This window comes from Jaculus jaculus, unplaced genomic scaffold (genome assembly GCF_020740685.1).
Source record: "Jaculus jaculus isolate mJacJac1 unplaced genomic scaffold, mJacJac1.mat.Y.cur mat_scaffold_36_1_2353498_arrow_ctg1, whole genome shotgun sequence".
In the NCBI taxonomy this organism is placed as follows: Eukaryota; Metazoa; Chordata; class Mammalia; order Rodentia; family Dipodidae; genus Jaculus; species Jaculus jaculus.
In genome coordinates, this window is record NW_025423492.1 from 2,261,205 (window position 1) to 2,282,099 (window position 20,895).

Sequence of the window (20,895 nt, forward strand, 5' to 3'; positions counted from 1 at the left end):
AGTTGAGCCTTATTTTTAAGTCCCAAGATGTATCGCAACTCACAAGAAAGTAATTACCTAAATTTGTTCAACTTTCTATACAGTCCACATTAATAAAATATATGCTCCTCATGATACACTCATATACTTATTTTATTTTATTTTTTTTGAGATAGAGAATTAGATAGAGGAAGAGAGGGAGAGAAAGAGAAAGAATGGGCAGGCCTGTGGGTCAGCCACTGAAAATGAACTCCACCTGCATCTGCCACCTTGTGCATTTGCCTCACATGAGTCCTGGCGAATCAAACTGAGGTTCTTTGACTATGCAGACAAGCACCTTAACCACTAAGCCATGTGTCCAGCCCCTCTAACTTTTTTATTTACTGTCCAATTGGAACACATAATGTAAAAGCAACAACAAAATAATGCCTTACTAAGGTGGTGGAAGTGGATTGTATAAACATAAAACATAAATTCTGTGTGGATTCCTGTAATGAGGAAAAACAATGTTGAAGATGAGAATCTGAGTCATCACAGCTTATTACTCTGTGGAAACTGAGGATCAAGGATGCAGGTAAGCTTAATGTCTGCATTGTTATTGGGAGAGAGATTGGCAATCCTGGATTTCCCATGATTATTTTCTGTGTTGTGTACTCAGACAATGGGAAACATGGCATTGTGGGACATTATAAGTGTCAAACTTCTATGAGAAGTGCATGGGCCACACAGTAAATGTTATGATGCTGATGGAAGTGAGGTATGTGAGGATCTCTCCACTGTTTGGACAATGGAAGAAACAATGCTGCCCATGTCTTCATGAGCTATGAACACCAGGAAACCTTTCTGACCTTTTCCCATCACATCTTGACTTGGAAACTCCAATGAAATCTACTTACATGATTTCAGGTGCTGTTCATCCAAATGGCGTTCTGAAATTAGTTTGAAAACAAGTATGCTCAGATTATCCCAGTGGCATTCATGCCTGGATATACATGAATTTAGAGCACCTGAGGCAAGAGATGATGCTCACAACATGTTTTTCAACTCCTTTTTATGACCTTGATGTAAACCTCAGATGCAGAGCCCAAGGGCTGTGTTCTGTACTGCTCAAGGGAGGATAACAAAGACAACAAAGAATGAAATTAGGGATATAAATATCTCCTCTAGTCAGTAATAGTAGTAAGGATGGATACACACACATAAACAGGCATATGTGATGTGTACCTACCTGATGCTGCCTATTACATCAGAGCTCAGACTGTGAGTTTTGAGACATGGGGAAGCTGACCATCTTCATTTTTGTCTTATTTCCTCCATTGCTTTCTTTCCTCTTCTGCAGATTTACAGAAACAGGCTGCTTTTGGAGAATAAAACAAAACACAGAAAGTGATGGAGATATGTGCAAGGATTGTATGTTTTACATTTACACATCAAAGAAGCATATGATAAACTATGACTTAATGAGCCAGCTTTATCGGTAATTGTCAGTTTTGTTACTTAACTTTCTGTTGGAAAGTCATGAATAATGTGTAAGAAGCTTCTATATGGGTACACTAACAGTTTTTGGATCCCTTGCACTTTTCCTGCCAAGCATATCACTTACGGATGAATCAAAATTTATTTTACATTATTCTGAGCAGAAATTTGCCATAGTTAAATACATCTGAATTGTATAGATTTTCATGTTGCTGATTTGCACTTTAATCCCATTGTGGTCAGATAGAGTACAAGGGGTTACTTCAGTTTTCCTGTAGTTGTTAAGATTTGCTTTGTGTCCTAATATATGGTCTATTTTAGAGAATGTTCCATGCACTCTGAGGAAAATATATATTACGCAGTGTTTGGATGGAATTTTATGTATATATCTGGTAGGTCTATTTGTGCCATGACATCATTTAATCCAGATGTCTCTCTGTTCATTTTTGGTGGGGATGATCTGTCAATTGATGAGATTGGGGTATTAAAATTACCCATTGCAAATGTGTTTGTTGTTATCTGTGACCTTACATCTAATAGTGTTTGTTTGATAAAACTGGGTGTCTGCATGTTAGGTGCATACATATTTAGGACACTCCTGTTGGAGTGTTCTCTTAATCAGTAAAAAGTGACCTTCTTTATCTTTCCTCACTAATGTTGATTTTGTCTATTCTGCAAGATATTAGGATAGCAACTCCTGCTTGTTTCCTAGGCCCATTTGTTTGAAATATCATTTTCCAACCTTTCACCCAAAGACAGTGTCTGTCTTTTATTGAGAGATGAGTCTCCTGAAGGCAGCAAATGGCAGGATCCTGCCTGTCTGCAAGCTTGTGTCTTTTGGTTGGTGAATTGTGGCCATTCATATTAACAGTTGCTATGGATATGTACATATTGATTTTCTCCATTCTTTGTGTGTTGTAGTGCTTCTGGTTTCCCCTTTACTTGCTTGTTTAAACTTTTATTTCAGTATCGATTGTTTCTTAATATTTCCTCCTGTGTGTGTTTTGCATTTTCTCCATTGTGAAGTATTCTTTTGAGTATTTTCTGTAGAGCTGGTCTAGTTGTCATAAATTCATTTATTCTGCTTTTGTTGTGTAATATCCTTGTTTCTCCATCCATTTGAATAGATAGCTTTGCAGGATAAAGTAATCTTGTTTGACAGTTTTTATCTTTTAGAACTTGGAATATACCATTCCAAGTCCTACTGGCATTTAGAATTTGTGTTGAATAATTTGCTATTATTCTGATGGGCTTGCCTTTGTAGGTGGCACTTTTTCTGTAACTACTTTCAATATATTTTCTTTGGTTTGTGTGTTTAGTAGTTTAATTGTAACATTGTGAGGAGAGGTTCTTTGCAGATTTTGTCTGTTTGGTGTTCTAAAACCTTCTTGTATCTACATTGGAATTTCTTTCCCAATTTGGGAAAATTTTATTGCTATGATTTTGTTGAAAATGCCTACTAAGAGTCTGGATTGATATTCTTTTCATTCTACAATATACTGCATTCTTATATTCAATCTTTACATAGATATCTTGAAAATCTCATTCTTATCTTCCTATTAGCTTGCCTTTCTCTTGGTTGGACTGTATTAGTTCTGCCTCCTGGTTTTCTACTTTAGATATTCTGTTCTCCCCTCCTTCCATTCTGCTGGTGAGGTTTTCTGGAGTTTTTTATTTGACTGACTGTTTTATCCAGAGCTAGACTTTCAGCCTGGTTTTCTTCAGTATTCGATTTCTGTAGAAAGGTAGAATTTGGAGAACACAGTGCTTTATACCTTGCTTCATATTAGATCCTCCTTTCCTGAAAATAAACCTCACTGTAATTTGTTCATTATTAAGTGGCTGAGACAAAGTATCCCTTTGAGTATCTGCTCATCTTTCACCCATAAGCACATAACTTGTAAAATCTCTGAAATGGGAACTATTTTCTGTGTCTCTCTAACCCTGGACAGACTTTTCTCATAGATGGTAATCTCTTAGATAATAGGTATATGACATTTCATGATATTCCCTTCCTTTAGTAATATGGTATGTGGAGAAGAAAGGTGCCAAGTATACATTATTTCACTATGTTACTGCATTTAGTTGGACATAAAAACAGTAAAACTTTGAAATATAGTCTGTCAGGTGTTTTGTCTATATTCTAGTTAATACATTGTGGTAAAACACACAATAAAGAAAGGCCAAGAGAATATTTCTACCCCTGGTAGAATAGGAGATGTCACTCAAAGTTGTGATTACTTACATCCCTTCTGAGATCCTAAATGGGACAGTGTTACAAGTGGTAACAGTTACAGTTTAATAGGAAGACATGTTAAAAACTGAAATTTCCTTTTTGCCCTTCTACTTATATATTCTTTTTATTAAATGGACACTTGGTATGGATATATCAACTGTTGTCACCATCATTCCCCTCACCCCTGCCCCCATTTCACTAAAGGCCCTCCAAATGTGATTACTGGTATTCAGCATGTAATTTGCTTAATGAGATGTGAGTGGAAAATTCTGTCGTTGTAGGGGAATGCAAGACTCCTAGATATTTCTGCCCACCCTGTAGATAGTATATTCTTTCTAGACATTCTTCCTCAAAATTCTGAGTCTTCTTCACTGTATTTTATGTCTACCTTAGTATGTGAGTCTCATCATTCTGGATTTTTGCTTTACTGCATTCAGAGTATTATCAGTGTCTCTCTCCCTTACCCCAGCTCATGCTGAGAAGTTCCTCATGGAGGCAGCATTCTTGCTCATCTCACCCATTCTTCTGTGTTTTCATCTGGACCCCAGCTTCTGTGCTAGGGGGGTTCTCCTGCTGAAGTACAGTAGGTGATTCTTGTTCTGTTGATATATTTTGGTTGTCCTTTGTTCTCTTTGCTTTCTGGAAAATAAAAATAGATTCCCCAGTGTAGAGTGAGATCAGACTATGTTAGAGTGTACAAGTATTATGAATTTTGAGAGATTTTGATAGCTGTAGCCTTTTGGCCAAAGACTAATGGATGGTTCTCATCAGAGTCTGTTATCTTGGTATCCATAGAATACTGAATTGACTTTTAGTTCTAGCTATGGTTTCTTTTCCAGTGAGTGCATCAATTAGCTAATTATATAGACATTGTTTACTTACCTAGGGTGACTGACACTTGCTCAGGTGTGTATATCTGGTTAGGATCAATGCTTGGTTTTGTCATAGTCCCCTGATTCCTCACAGTATTGCTGGCTGCTTTCAAACAGCATTTTATTCCATGTTTTCTGCACTGTCTGTATTAGCCATCTGGGTGCTGAATTCCTTCCAGATTCAACCTGATCTCTCAATGTTCTGTGATATTCTGCATTGGTTGCATGTGGTATCTTCAGCAATAGGTTCTCACTTTTATCTTTAGGTGGGTAATCAAGTAATTTGACAGAAACTTGTCTTGTTTGGGAATATTCATAATTCTCTTCAGTGAACCGCTCAATGTGGGTTGTAATTAATTTTAGATTAAGGCTTCCTCCCATTCTCTTGTTGCCTAATATTTACCAGACAACCCCTCCATGCTCCTGGTATCTTACTGATGAGAAATTATTCTATAACACCAATATATTTTTGGATTTCATTTTGTTTATATTTCCATTCCCCTGTGTATTCCCATTCTTCTTCCCCAAACAATTTCATCCCTCTCATCTGACCCTCAGGTTCTTGTTGGGTATGACAGCAATTGAAGCTTTTCCAGTTTAGTAACTATGGGTGAGGGAAACCATGCAGCATTTGTATTTCTATAGAATGAGTTCACTAGTATGATCTGCCTAAATCCTACAAGTTTCCTACCAATTTCATTATATCATTTTTTTCCTTGGGGCTGAGTAGAATTCCATTGTGTGTATGTACCACATCTTCATTATTCATTTGTCAAGTGATAGGCATTTGGGTTGATTGCAGTTCTTAGCCATTGTGAATTGAGTAGCTACTATTGAGCAAATGTTTCTGGAGTAAAGAGTGCAGCATTTAGGGTAGATCCTCAGTACAGGAATGGCAGGGTTAGTTGGTAGCAGTATTTTCATCCTTTTCTGGAGTCTACTTATTGATTTCTATATTTATTGGACAAGTTTGTATTCCCAACAGTAGTTAATTAGGGGCCCTCATTCCCTGAGTGTTCTCAAAATATACTGTCATTTTTTTTTTTTTTTAAGATTCCCATCCTTTTGGGAGTGTGGTGGAATCTCACAGAAGTTTTAATCTCAATTTCCCTGATGGCTAAGAATGTTGAACATTTTCAGAGATGAGTTTAGCTATTTAATTCTTTCTTTGACAATTTTCTGTTGAATTCTCTGCCCCATTACTCGAGTATATTGTTTCTTTTTTCTATTGTTTAGTTTTTTGAGTTCCTTTAGATTCTGAATGTTAGGCCTCTGTCAGTGGTATAACTGGCAAAGATTTTCTCCCCATCTGTAGGCAGTTTGTGGGCTCTGTTTAGGGTATGTTGTTTGTAGACAAACATTTTATCTTGGTTAGATGCCAAGGGTTGAAGGATTTATTTAAGTTCCTGAATTACAGTGGTATTTTTCAGCAAGTATGGCCCTAGTCCTATTTTATAGAATGTTCCTTTTTTGTTTCATCCTGTAACTTTAGAATTCTGGATCTTATTTTGAAGCATTTCCTCCATTTGGAGGTTTGTTTTTTTTATGGGAAGAAAAATAGGTGTAGTTTAATTTTTTCTATAGGTAGTTATTCAATATGTCCAGAAATATTTGTTGAGAATGCTATGTTTCTTCTAGTTTACATTGGTGTGGTCAATTGAACTAATTAAATATTAACTGTTCATAAAAAGACCACATATGGTAAATGATTATGAAGAACTATTTTAAATGGGAAGTCAAAATGCATCTACAGAACACCTCTAAGGAGCTAGAAATCATTAAGTACATTAAGTAATTAAATATCAGTAAATATAAATAAAGAAGACATAATAATGAGAGAATTATATAGGAAATTAAAAGATTTCTTTTGCAGAGAGATTCAATGTTTAAGGGAACATGAAATTATCAACATCTGAAATACCATTATATCCTGAGTTTGTTCAGCTTACTTGGTCAACTAGAAGTCCAGTAATGATATATAGAAACAGAAAAAATGGAATGTAAAGGTAAAGCACAATGTCAGAAGAATTATACCCATGATTACCAAAAGCATCATTGTTTTCCATTGACAAAAATGATTTCTGTTTTCACAACTCATCCTCCCCCCAGTGTATCCAAATCCTCAGATCTCAAATGTTATCCTCCTGCCACTGTTACATGGACTTGGATGTCACACATGACTCTCAGCATAGCTGCCAAGTCACTATATCACTTACCCCCTTCTATATCACCTGTGGCAAGGATCATATTTGCGGGTCTACAGAAGCACCCATGTCAGTTTGGGCACACTTAACCATTATCCATGCCCTTATTTCTACCCACAATGTCTATTGCCGGGTTCCATCGAGAATATTGGAGCAACTTCCAAAATCCATGAGCATCTTCCTAGATACATACTTCTAGGATTCCACATGTGAGTCCAAGTGTAGAGGCAATCTCTTTGCCCTTTGTACTGCCCATGCCACCTCCTGCTGGGGAGACACACATTAGAGAATGCCTCCTAAATCATTTCTAAATATGTTGTTGTGGCACCAAATAAGAAATATATACAGACAATGAATTCAAGAACACAGGAGTAAATGTCCAAAGGAAATCAAAGACAACACAAAGCAGAGGACATACATATGTACAGAGTGCATTCTAAGACAAAAGAAACAAACATCATAATCGAGCTATTTCTAAACAGGGTATTATAATAGAATTCAAAAAATGGATAGCACATCAATGAAAATTTTAACTGAAATGATTATAGAAATGAAAACCTAATAAGTAAAATTAAAAGCACTGTGGAATTCCTCTCATATAGACTGCATCACATGAGTGACAGCAGATTAGGAAGTACAGACCAGGTAAAAGAATAAAAGGATGAGTCAAAATTAATAAGATCCAGATGTATGAAGGAAACAAGTGATACTTTCAGTACTATGGGAGGGTCATATTTAGAAATTAAGTGTTTAGAATAAAATAAACCCTAGACCAAAGGTATCAAATTTATTGAAAGTAATTGTAGAAGAAAATTTCCTGGAAGTAGGAGAAAAGATGCTGTCCAGTTACAATAGGCATAGAAACCACCAGACAGGCAGGAATCCCAGAAAAACTACCCAGGTCATGTTAAGGTGAAAAATATAAATAAAAGAATAAGAAAGGGCACAGAGAGCTCATGACAGAAACACTCACTAACATATAAAGGCAAGGCTATCAAAATAGGTGATTTTTCAACAAACTCTAAATACAAGGAGGGCTTCGTAACATGACCTACAGTTAACTATTGACTAACCACAAGCGGCACAACTGCAGTGTTATAGCACCAAACCAGAGGAAGCATGTAGGATGAAGGCAGAAAAGCTAAGTATCGGGGTGGAGCTTACAGGGGTGTGAGAAAAGAAAAGGACAGGAGGGGAATAAAACTTTGTTTCAAACAACATAATGAAACAAATATTTGAAACGTAATAAGAATAAACTTACACAACAGCAGGAACTCTGTATGTTTGTGGTCTTAATTCTCTGATCAAAAGACATACAGTAGAAGATTCTATCAGAAAAGGGAATATTTCTTCATCCTAAAATAATTCACATTACAATTAGAGAGATAATTTTTTAGGTAACAGATGGAAAAAGATTTTCTAAATGTCATATTTTATTTTTTATATTCAACTTGAGAAGATTTACAATCACCTGAGAGGAATTATATGGATTAGGTTATCACTGGAGAGAATTCCTGTTAGATAATATTGACTAGGTAATTAAAGTGGGAATATCCAAATTTACTGTGGGCAGCACCATAGGAGGGCAGAGATCCTCTACTGTATAAAAAGGAAGAGATATGACTGCCAATGTGCAATATTAATATAGCTCTGTGGGCCTCCTTGCTGGACTGAAAGAGACCACTCTCACATACTATGCATTCCCTGCCAATAATATCCTTATCAATTTTGAGTATTCTTTAGTATGACCTGGAAGGATAATCTGCAACAAATAATGCCTTCCTTTAACCTGATTTTTGTCAGCTATGTTGTCCTAGCAAAGGGGAGGTACTTAACACAAGAAGCAAATGAACTCCAAAAATGAATGCGCACTTCCAATTCCTGGTGAAATAGAGTTCGCATTACAACCAGGAGAGATACCAATACCTTCAAATACATTATAAAAGCCACGTTTTGCTGTTAATAGATAGGAATGACTGTATATTCTGCATTAATCAGGGCATTGCTTGACTCGTTGCCAGATGGTATTTAACAAAAGTACCATAACATAGGAATTTATAAAGGAATTTCTGTGTAAGCATGAGGGCCTTTGTTCAAATCCATGGCCCTCACATAAAATTTTAACTTGGTGCACATACCATCCCATGTTCTGAGTTTGGAAAATCTGAGTCCCTAGAGATTGGTTGCTTCTGTAGCCAAATTGGTGTTCACCAAGTCCTCAGAATAATTGCATGTAAATCAGGCATGGTGATACATACCTTTATTCTCAGCCTTTAGGAGGCAAAGGTAGGAGTATCACCATGAGTTCCAGGCTTCCCTAAGACTACATGTTGAATTCCAGGTCAGAAAGGGCAAGAGTCAGAACCTGTTTCACAATTAAAACCAAGGACAAATAATTACTTGTAATGTATAAGAACAACTCACACTGGTTTATAGAGTTACACAGTGAAACAAGCATAGGCCCTCTTACACACACATGCCCACACACATACACATATATGCACAAAATGTGACCTTCCAAACATGAAGGTGACTATTACCCACAAATACACACCAAAGTACCATAAACTCAATCATTGCTGCATTTATTTTTCATTTCTTAAAATTGGGAATTCTACCATCAAGATATTCTGTCTGGTGTAAGTCTACTTCCAAGTCCGTGTACGAACAATAGAATATATATAGTCTTTTCACCAGTTTCTCATTAGCCAAAGATGACATATACATAACATAAATACCTTTATGAATTATCTTTCATTTAATAATTAAAAAATACCCAGTTGATTCCTATGCTATGTTGGATCATATCCTCACATAAAGGTTCATGTTTACATGAGAATTTCAGGAGAAAGCATCACTTATCACATGTATTACATATCCACTCAAATTGTTTTGAAAATTATCCTGTTTGAAGCCTCATCCATAATGATTACTGTGTTTCATTTCAGTGTGCCAGTCAAAAAGTATCAATATATTCTGACAATGATTTTTGTCACTGAAGAGATCAACAGAAATCCCAAACTTATACCCAACATGTCTATTAATTTTTTATTCCAACCTTCCAAGTGTGATGATTCATTGATTATTGTCTCTCACCTACGTTCCACAAAAACTAAAAGGATTGTTCTCCCTAATTATCATTGTGAAATAAAAGAATGTAGCTTATTATTTACAGGCCCATCATGGGAAAGAAGTAGCAAAATTGGGACATTTCTCTCACTAATCCTTAATACAGGACAGGTGAGACTATGTGATGTACAGAGTAGAAATACGAATCTCATGTGCTTAGGGATATTTCCAGTAGACACTGGTTTATCCATGTATTGTCACATACAGTTAATAGAGATCATCATCCTTTACTTGGTGGGGTATCTGCACTTAACTTTGAAAAATTTATAGGAGGAACTATGGAGACATACAAATGGATTTTCCACAACCCTTAAACTGTTCAGTACTTTTCCTGAGTCTTATGGATAGTGAAATACAACGAATAATGGTGTTAGCCATCACCCTTCCAAACATTCTTCCAAAATGGTGATTAACACAATTCAGATCTTAGTTTGAGTTTTCTTCCATTGTTCTTTCTCACATTCATTTCTATGTTTTGTGTCCTTTAGATTCACTTTGGCCCATTTAATCCTGTTCTGAGTGACCATATTCAGTATCCTTATCTGTATCAGATTGCACCCAAGGAAACAAGGCTGCCCTTTGCCATAGTCTCCTTAATGCTTCATTTCAACTGGACCTGGATGGGGCTGGTCATCTCCGATGATGACCAAGGTATTCAATTCCTCTCAGACTTCAGAGAAAAGATGCAAGGAAATGATCTCTGTTTAGCCTTTGTGAATGTAATTCCATTAAACATGGACTTATACAATACAAGGGCCAAGAAATATTATAAACAAATTGTGACATCTCTGGCAAGTGTTGTGGTCATTTATGGTGAAACAAATTCTACACTGGAAGTGAGCTTTAGAAGATGGGCATATTTAGGCATCCGTAGGATCTGTGTCACCACCTCACAGTGGGATGTCATCACAAATACAGGAAGACACTTCACTCTTGACTCATTCTATGGTTCTTTCACATTTTCTAATCACTATCATGAGATTCCCAATATTAACAAATTTATTCAGTCAATAAACACTTCTCAATATCCAATAAACTTTTCTGTTCTGAGATCAGAATGGATGTACTTTAATTGTTTGGACATTGAATCTAAATGTAGAACACAGAATAAATGTGCACTCAATAATTCATTAAAATGGTTTGTAAATCAAGGATTTCACATAGCCATGAATGACGAGAATTATAATCTATATAATGCTGTGTATGCCTGGGCATATGCTTACCATGCAATATATTATGAACAGGTAGATGTTCACCCAATAACAAGTCTATGCCTACCTGACGGCTTAAAGGTATGTAGTGTCATCAGTAATACCTTCTAAGTAGCTCCATACCTTTTTTAAACCTCTTGCTGGGAGTACTCTCGATTTTGGGTGTTTCTCCACTGTTTCATTTCCTAGGAAGTAAATATATACAGTTTATTAGTAACATTTTTCAGGGTAAATACTTGACCAAAACAACTTAGTTGAGAATGGTTTCATTCTACTTCACAGTTCAAGACTATAGTCCTTCAGAATGGTGACACCATGGAAGCAGGGGCATGACACACACTGTCCATAGCATCTGCAATCTGTAAGCAAGGGTGATGAATTTATAGGTCCTCTAGCTCTCCCTGATTATAAACCCTTTTCCCATGAAATAGTGCCACCTGCATTCAGTGTGAGCTTTCCACATTTAGTTACCAAACTAAAATTTCTTAGTGAAATGTCCACAGAGTTGTGTCTATGGTAATTCTAACTCCAGTCAAGCAGGCAACCATGACAAATCATCACTGTGTTCATACATGAAAAAGATACTGAAATTGATGACATCATTTTTGAGTGATCCATATTTTATGTGACATATTTTCTGAGCCTGATACCATGCCCAACTGGTTTTAGTATTTGATAAGTGATCCCAGTTTATTTATTTACATTGGTTTTCCGAGGTAGGGTCTCACTTTAACCCAGGCTGACCTGGAATTCACTATGGAGCCTCAGGGTGGCTTCAAACTCATGCGATCCTCCTACCTCTGCCTCCTGAGTGCTGGGATTAAAGGTATGTGCCACCATGTCTGGCTTCCAGTTTTTGTTTTTGTTTTTTTTGTTGTTGTTGTTTTTTGTTTTGTTTTTTAAATCATGAAGTGCTTGAAATCTAGATGTGAGCTTACTTTTCCCATGCTAAAGTATTCTGATCAATGTGGTTGAGAAGTCACATAAATTGCTATTGTAATTCTGTATCAGTGCTATAACTGAGGACCTTAATGCTTTATTTAATCTTTTTTGATTACTATAAATATAGAGTTTTAAGGTTTATCTCAATAGCCTTACCTAATATTTCATGATCGGTTTTAGCAGATTCTTCACAAATAATCTTTTAAAAATATAGTAATGTTTAATTTATCTGTGGAAATTCATTTATTTCACATTATTGGGTATATGCAGTAAAGTTTCATTTTCAGCAAAAGGTTGTAAGAAACAAAAGTATTACTCATATCACATATTATGTCCATTTGTGTATGTACTTAATTAGAAATGATATATTTCTTTTAGTTTTACCACAGTATGAAGAATATGCAATTTATTAACCCCATTGGAGACCTAGTAACTATTAATGAGAAAAGAAAATGTGATGCAGACTATGATATTTCCCACATTTCAAATTTTCCACAAGGTCTTGGAATAAAGGTGAAAATAGGATAGTTTTCTTCATACGGTTCCTTCGGTCAACAATTGTATTTGTCTGATGAGGCCATAGAGTGGGCCACAGGGAGTAGACAGGTATGTTTATCTAACTGTAATACTTTACTCAAGGCATAAATAGATAAAATCATGTGGGGTCATGTGTGCCCTCACAATTTGGCCAAGTATAATAACATGTTGTTTAAGATTCATTTACCAGTGCTTTAGATTTTCTTTCTATCTTTTGAAAAATATTTGGAAATGACAAAAGATTTCATCTAAATCTTGACAGGCAGGCTGGGTGTAGTGGTGCACGCCTTTAGTCCCACCACTTGGGAGGCAGATGTAGGAGGATCACTGTGAGTTCAAGGTCAGCCTGAGACTATATAGTGAATTCCAGGTCTGCCTGGGCTCCTGTGAGACTCTAGCTCAAAAAAAAAAAAAAAAAATCTTGACAGACATGGAGTGTGACACCTCAATTTTATTGTATATGTGGAAAAAGAGTTTAATAAGGGTGATTGTTTTAACATATAGTTTTGAATGGACTATATAACATTGCTAACTTTTGCAACTACACTTCTGGTTTTCCTCAGATTCCCTCTTCTGTGTGCAGTGAGACTTGCAGGCTTGGTTTCAGGAAGTTCTGACATGAGGGAAAGGCAGCCTGTTGCTTTGATTGCTTCCCCTGCCCAGAAAATGAGATTTCTAACAAAACGGGTAAGTTGATGGTATAGAGAGTTTTTCTCCAGTTTGATCTTTTCTCCACCTATAGTGGGAACTTCTAAGGGCCTTAAGAGAACCTGAAGAAACAGATAATATTTCTTCATTGCTTAAAGTAACCACTTGGTTTAAATGATAAATACTCATGACATTAACATAACACTCCCTTCATGAACCACATTTTAAGTACTTAGATCCATAGTACATACTAGTTATCTCACAATTAAAAATACTCTGTGATCAAATAGTTAATGGATAGAAAATTTCTTCAAGGAATGTCATATATACATATAATCTTCTGTGAATCTACATCAAATGAAGGTAATAAGAAGGTATATTCCTCAACTTTATCTTCCCAGAATGCAAGAGGTTGCTGATAATAAATGCACAGACATGTCATTTTTGGTTTTAAATATTTATATTTAGTTTATTCAGTTATTGATTGATTGATTTATTAGAGAGAGAAGGAAAAATAAAGTCAGAATGTGAGTGCCAGAGCCTCCACCCACTTCAAATGAACTCCAGATGCATGTGCCACCATGTAGATCTGGTTTACATGAAACCTGTAGAGTCAAACATGGGTCCTTAGTCTTTTCAAGAATGTACTTTAAACAGTATGCCATCACTCCACCCTTTTTTGGCTTTAGAGATATGTAATTTTGCAAACTCTTTCAATGTAAGCATAATATCTCCTGAGAGTCTATGAAATAATTCAGAAAGCAGTTGATTTTAAGACTTTAGACAATAGCATACCACAGCTATTTAAATCCTTATCAGGAAACATAAATATTCCAATTAAAATATCATCAGCATTGTTTCAGATGTAATTTGAAGCATTGAAGGAGATAATGGTAAATATTCTGAGGTTCAAAATAATAATAAAAAATATATCTCAGATGTCAAGCCCACTAGGTTGAGCACAGAATAGAAGAATAGGTACTATTTTATGTTGCCCTCTATTTTACAGTTGAGAACACAAGACAATGGGAGTGGCATGTTAAAGTAGAAGCTAAAGGCTATGATAAATATGATCAAAGGAATTTAAATATGATATAAATACTAATTCCGCAGTATTTTCATCTATTAGTGTCTGGAGCATTCTCTAATATCCAGGGCATTTTTTCAGTGTACCAGAAGTCAAAGTGGATACACAGGAGTATTGATACAGGATATAGAAAAAGGAATGAGATTGACATAAATTTTGGGTATGACTGGTTAATGTCACAAAATGAATAAAATAATATAATTAGAAATATATAAAAAGTGTTCATTCAAGTAAAGTTCAGCATGCAATCCAAATTAACTAGTTAAATACAAACTTTAGTGGTGTTTGATAAGTCCAGCATTAAAATTGAAGTTTTTTTTTTTTTAAATTTGTACATGTTCAACATGTTATATTTCCCAAATAAAGTTAAATGTATGGCCTTATAATATATGACTCATAAAGTATATGCACATAAAAATTACAATACATGGTTAAAAGAAGTAAGATTAGAATTATTGGAAAAAATATTCCTTTATGGAAATACTCAGTAAGAGATACCATATATTTCTTTGAAGTCCCCTTTTATGAACCAATGCAATTACAATCAAAACTGTAAAACACCATGATAGAAAATACAACTTATAGGTGGCAAGAATTTCTCCCCAGTTTCTTATTGTGTATCATGTTCATTCTTTTCAAAGTTGCAAATTATCTTTTTCATAATCTTTTCTTGACAAACATCCTGACCAAAGTGTGCTAAAGCATAGACCAAGGTTTATTGAGTTAGAATTTGGAGAAAGAGATAAATGGTATGTCATCTCAAAATTAGTATATGTATATCTATTCCAAGGAGATAGGTTTAAGCAATAATGATATTAGAGTTAATTATATCTAGGGTTATTCAATTTCATTCATATTTCTTAAAATATGTTTTGGAACAATTATATGTACCTACTGACATCTGGGTACAAAGCCATAAGACATCACCTGATACAGATAGTCTTCATAAGACTTAGAACTGTAATATGTGGGAAAAAATCATATTTTATTGTCTAAATTTAGGGATGTTGTCTAACAAAGGTGTTAAAATAGACATAGAATCATGTACCTCTCTGATCTTACAGTGCACTGTGTACAGAACTCTGAGCTAATGTTTTTTTTGAGACAAGAAAACAGACTAGCTTTCTTAATTAAAGACAGCATGAGTGTGTGTGTGAGAGAGATAAATGGTGTGCAATGGTCCCTTGCCACCGCAGTTGGATTCCAGGTATGTGTGCCACCTTGTGGACATTTGCAACTTACTCATGCATTGCCATGTGTGTCTAACTTATGAGAAATATGGTGAATCAAGCATGGGTCCTTAGGCAATGCAGGCAAGCATCTTAATTGATAAGCCATCTTTCCTGTAGTAGAAATCATAAGAAATAACTCATGTAAGAAATGTCATTATATAATTCTAGTACACTACAACAAAATTATTTTATTCTTTAAAAAAAAACAAAGGATCAAGAGAAGATATAAGGTAAGTTAAGTGAATAAAATACAGCTTTGTTAGTCTGAAGAAATGGCTCCCCAGTTAGGGCACAGACATGCAAAACCTAACCACCTCAGTTTAATTCCCCATTACACAGAAAAAGACAGATGTACAAAGTGGTACATGTATCTGGTGCTTGTTTTCAGTGGCTAGAGGTTCATGCACATCCATTCTCTCTGGATTTCTCTGTCTCCCTCTGTCTATGAGCAAATAAATAAAGTATATTTTTTAAAAAAGCTTTGTTTATCTTACCTAATATGATGGTCTTAATTAATTGCTATTATGGCTATAGAGAGAACTACCTTAATCGTCAATAGGAACTGCCAGAGATGGCAAGCATGCCATTTCAGGATCATGAGGAATAGAGTACTGAGGAGCTGCATGACACAGTTCCAGCCTAGCTGTCTCTTCCTTGAAGTCCAATGTGACCCCTATATAAAAAATCTTTGCCTCCCTACACTACAGTTAGCTGTGGTTTTCTGTATAATATTTGTCTTTCTCTGTCTTTCACTTGGTGTCCCACTCTCTAAGTTTACTTTTCCAGTAAAAATTGGTGTTAGGGAAGTGCCAGTTAATGTGTCTGAAAGAGGCTCTGGCATAGAATTGGAAAAACAAGAAAATGGTTTAAAGATAATTGTTTTACTTAAAGGCCTTAATTAAATTCAGGCATGGAGTACAGTACACTTAAGAGGAAACAATGAGCCTCCTGGAACAATGTAAAAATTGTTCTATGACTACTTTTTCTGAATGGTGGCAATTGCAGCAAACTATGACTCTTTACCAAGAATCCTTACGGGAAAAACAACTGAAGTCAGAAAGAGTTCAATTGGGGGTCCAAAGTCTAAGGATTAGAGAGACATGAAAAGGAAAATTCAAAATAAATGACTTAGGGATAAATGGATCTATTGTTTTGCCTCTCACATTCAGTAGAGTAATTGAAAGTTGAAGTTCAGGAAATCACAAGTGCTTGATCACACATACAGGGGAAAGTGTGAAAACTGTTAATCATTATAGGGACCTGAAGACTTTACTTGAGGGGAACAATTATGGGACTGTTGGATGTAAAGGAATAATAAAAGGTTTTTATGAATTCTGTGAAACTGTACCTTTCTCGAAGTTTGTTCTTTTATGATGTGATCAGAAAGTAAAAGACTGGCTAAGAGCTGTGGCAGCACAGAAGCATTAGAAGGATAGAAGCAGAGAAGCATGGAAAAACAGAGAACATAGAAAAAGACAAAAAAAAAAAGATAAAAAGAAAAAATAGAAAAAGAGGAAAAGAAAAAAAAATAGAAACAGAAAAGCAGGGAGAGAGAGAGAGAGAGAGAGATGGAAAAACACAGCTGCCTGCAGAATTAGCCTGTCAGCTTGCACCAGAACTTGAATTCCAGTCGTTACTGTGCCATGCCCTTTCACACCTCCCTTTGGGGACCCTCCTTCAAGCCAGGTCTGGACCCTGGCAAGTGGTGCCCAACAGGGACCTGAATCGAGGTAAGCCAAAGCTCGGTTAGGGACAGTTCTCACCCAGGGAACTTCAGTCCCATTGGTCTACGAGTAAGGCTGGGAAAAAGAGGAGTGAGTAACCAAAGAAAAATGGGTCAGGCAGAATCTAAGGAAAGACAGATGTACATTAAGATACTGAGGAAGATGCTGAGGAATAAAGGAATCAAATTGAAGAAAAAGAATCGCTTCCAACTTATTCAATTTATACAAAAAGTAAGTCCCTGGTTGCCAGAAGGGGAGTAATTAGACCTGGACAAGTGGCAGAAAGTAGGACAGGAACTCAAGAACTTGCTCTTGGTTAATGATGGTGATGAGGTTTCTGAGAATGCTGTCAGTCTATGGGTTAGGATCAAGCAGGCTTTAAGAATTGATTTGGCTGTGGATTTGCCTGATTCAACATTCATAAAGTCAGGAAAAAGTACAAAATTCAATAACTATGAAACTCTAAAGTTGTTGGATGCTGAGGTTCTAACCTTGCTACCCAAAGTTAGAACTGCCTCTCAAAACAAACACGAGGTGCAGCTTGCCCAGGCATCAGACATAGATATCTCAGATGATGAATCATTGGATTGTGAAGAAGAAGTTGAACTAGAGGATGAGGCTGCTAAATATCATAATCCTGACTGGCCTCCACCTAAGAGCTCTACTAATAAGCCCCCCAAAGCCAGGATAAAAGGAAAGCTCCAAACCTAGGGAGAACTTCATGTTTAAGGGCTACAGTCCGAGAAGCTGCCATGAAGGGGGATAAGTTGTTTCCTTGTTTCCCTGTGATTTTTGCTGAGGGTGAAGATGTGTTTGAGGATCCACAAACCCATGGAATACAACTACTGTTGTTATAAAAAATAAATCAGGAAACTGGAGATTATTGTAGGACCTAAGAAAAATAAATGCCACCATGGAGACAATGGGAGCTTTACCAGCAGGCCTCCCTAGTCCAGTTGCTATACCTATAGATTTTAGACTTGTTGTAATTGATTTGCAAGACTGCTTTTTTACCATCCCCCTGTGCCCTCAAGATTATAAGTGTTTTGCATTAATGTTCCCTCAGTAAACTTACAAAGACCCTATTTGAGATATCACTGGAAAGTACTACCTCAGGGGATGAAATACTCATCTACCCTATGTTAGAAATTTGTGAATATGGCCTTGGAAGCCATTAGAAAAAGTTACAAATCTTCTAGGATCATTCACTATATTGATGACATTTAATAGCAGATAGAGACAGGGGAATCCTACAAAATTTATTACAAGAAATGATTTCTACCCTAGCTGCTTATAGTTTGAATGTAGCCCCCCAAAAGATTCAAATAACACCCCCTTATAGTTATTTAGGGAGAATTATAAAAAGTGATGTTGTAGCCAATCAACCCTTAAAATAAGATCGGTCACATTTACATACCTTAAATAATTCTCAAAAGATTTTTCTATAGAGGGGCCATATTGGACTTCAAGGAAGAGATAGCTGGGCTGGAACAGTAAAATGCAGCTCTTCAGCACTCAATTCCTGGTGATCCTGAAATGGCATGCTTGCTGTCTCCAGCAAGGAGCATAGAATACCATTATGTTGTGACAAAGAAGGAAATACTGCAACTAATCTGATGATACTTTGCATTGTCTGCCAGATATGGATCAATGTGTGAAGTGCCCAATCAATCAGTATGGCAACATAGAGAAAAATCACTGTCTCCAAAAAACTATGAAGTTTCTGGCTTATGAAGATGCCTTGGGTATAGCTCTGGCTTGTATAGCGCTTTGCTTCTCTACACTCACTGCTGTTGTACTTGGGGTTTTTGTGAAACACAAAAACACACCAATTGTGAAGGCCAATAATCGAACAAACAGCTACATCCTGCTCATTTCCCTCAAGTTCTGTTTCCTCTGCCCATTACTCTTCATTGGACACCCCACCACAGCCAAGTGTGTCCTGCAGCAGATCACATTTGCACTTCTGTTCACTGTGGCTGTGTCAACTGTTTTGGCCAAAACAATCACTGTGGTTCTGGCCTTCAGGGCCACTGCTCCAGGACAAAAGTTGAGAGGACTGCTGGTATCAGGAGCACCTAACTTTATCATTCCCATCTGTACCTTGATCCAACTTGTTCTCCGTGGCATCTGGATGGGAACATCCCCTCCCTTTGTTGACACTGATGAAACTCATTAAAGGCTCAGACACTGCCTTCTACTGTGTCCTGGGCTACCTGGGATCTCTGGCTATAGGGAGCTTTACTGTGGCTTTCCTGGCCAGAAACCTGCCTGATGCATTCAATGAAGCCAAATTTCTGACCTTCAGCATGCTGGTGTTCTGCAGTGTGTGGGTCACTTTCCTTCCGGTCTATCACAGCACCAAGGGGATATCCATGGTGATAGTGGAAGTCTTCTCTATCTTGGCCTCCAGTACAGGATTGATAAGTTGCATCTTTTTCCCCAAGTGTTACATCATTTTGATAAGACCCAGGAAAAATACTCTAAAGAGGGTGAAAAAACATATTGTACAACCAACTGATTTTTAAATTTTACCTCGTATGTCTTAATTTAAATTATATCCTGTAGAAACCCTTGCACTATTGTAAGCACTAAATATTAAAAAGAGGGTAAGATATTTGTTAATGTGTATAAGTTTTAGTTGATCTCTAACATTGTTTTTTTTCTCAATTTTTATTAACATTTTCTATGATTATAAAAAGTATCCCATGGTAATACCCTCTATGCTCCCCCCACACACTTTTCCCTTTGAAATTCCATTCTCCATCACATCCCCTCTCCATCGCAATCAGTGTCCGTTTTATTTTGATGTCATGATCTTTTCCTCCTCTTACGACGGTCTTGTGTAGGTAGTGTCAGGCACTATGAGGTCATAGATACCCAGGCCATTTTATGTCTGGAAGGAGCACGTTGTAAGGAGTCCTAACCTTCCTTTGGCTCTTACATTCTAACATTGTGTATCAGCTTACATGCACAGCTGTCAGGCCAGGTTCCATTTTCCAGCTCCTACCAGAAGCCAATTTCACACACTGTCATATGCCTCTGTAGATGGTTTGCAGTAGCAAGAATAATCATTTTCTCACATCTCTCTCCAATTAGTAAATAAAGACACTTAGAACAAAGCATTGCTAATGTACTGTATATTTTGCTCCCATTACTCTGGATAACCTGAAATGTATCTGATACCTTCTTCAGATTGTTTCAAAGAAACCTACTAGAGTTTGCTGGATAGAGCAAATGTCTTTGAGAATGTCTTAAAAGGTTGTATTTGAGTGTTCAAAGAATATTCAGAGATACAGTGAGGGTATGATTAGGAGGTAAAAGAATAGCTCCCTTTGAAAGTAGCAGAGGCCTTACCTAAAGATGTTTTCAGTATACATGAAGGTTTATCCATGCATGGGAACAGATAGTTCAGCCCCTGGAAATTTGAAGCAGAATAGTTATGGTTTAAATCACTAACCATTTGATATTCTGTGGTAGGGAATATACAAAAGAATGTCAGAAAACTTTGGGTGACAGAGAAAATGTTGTTCATGGTCAATAGAAAGACAGTTAGGCATAGGAATAATCCAATATGTGCTTCCTGGTACAACCCTATCATGGTTTTGCTGAATATTC

The 20,895-nt window shown here is 36.5% G+C and overlaps 1 protein-coding gene across 1 annotated transcript; it reads left to right on the forward strand.

Moving 5' to 3' along the window:
* Nucleotides 1–547: 547 nt before the first annotated feature.
* Nucleotides 548–19,805, forward strand: LOC123457327 (vomeronasal type-2 receptor 116-like). The gene is given in 6 exon segments (XM_045141311.1): nucleotides 548–553; nucleotides 10,385–11,188; nucleotides 12,428–12,655; nucleotides 13,150–13,273; nucleotides 18,918–19,443; nucleotides 19,445–19,805. Coding segments are annotated over 6 exon segments (2,049 nt in total).
* Nucleotides 19,806–20,895: the final 1,090 nt, after the last annotated feature.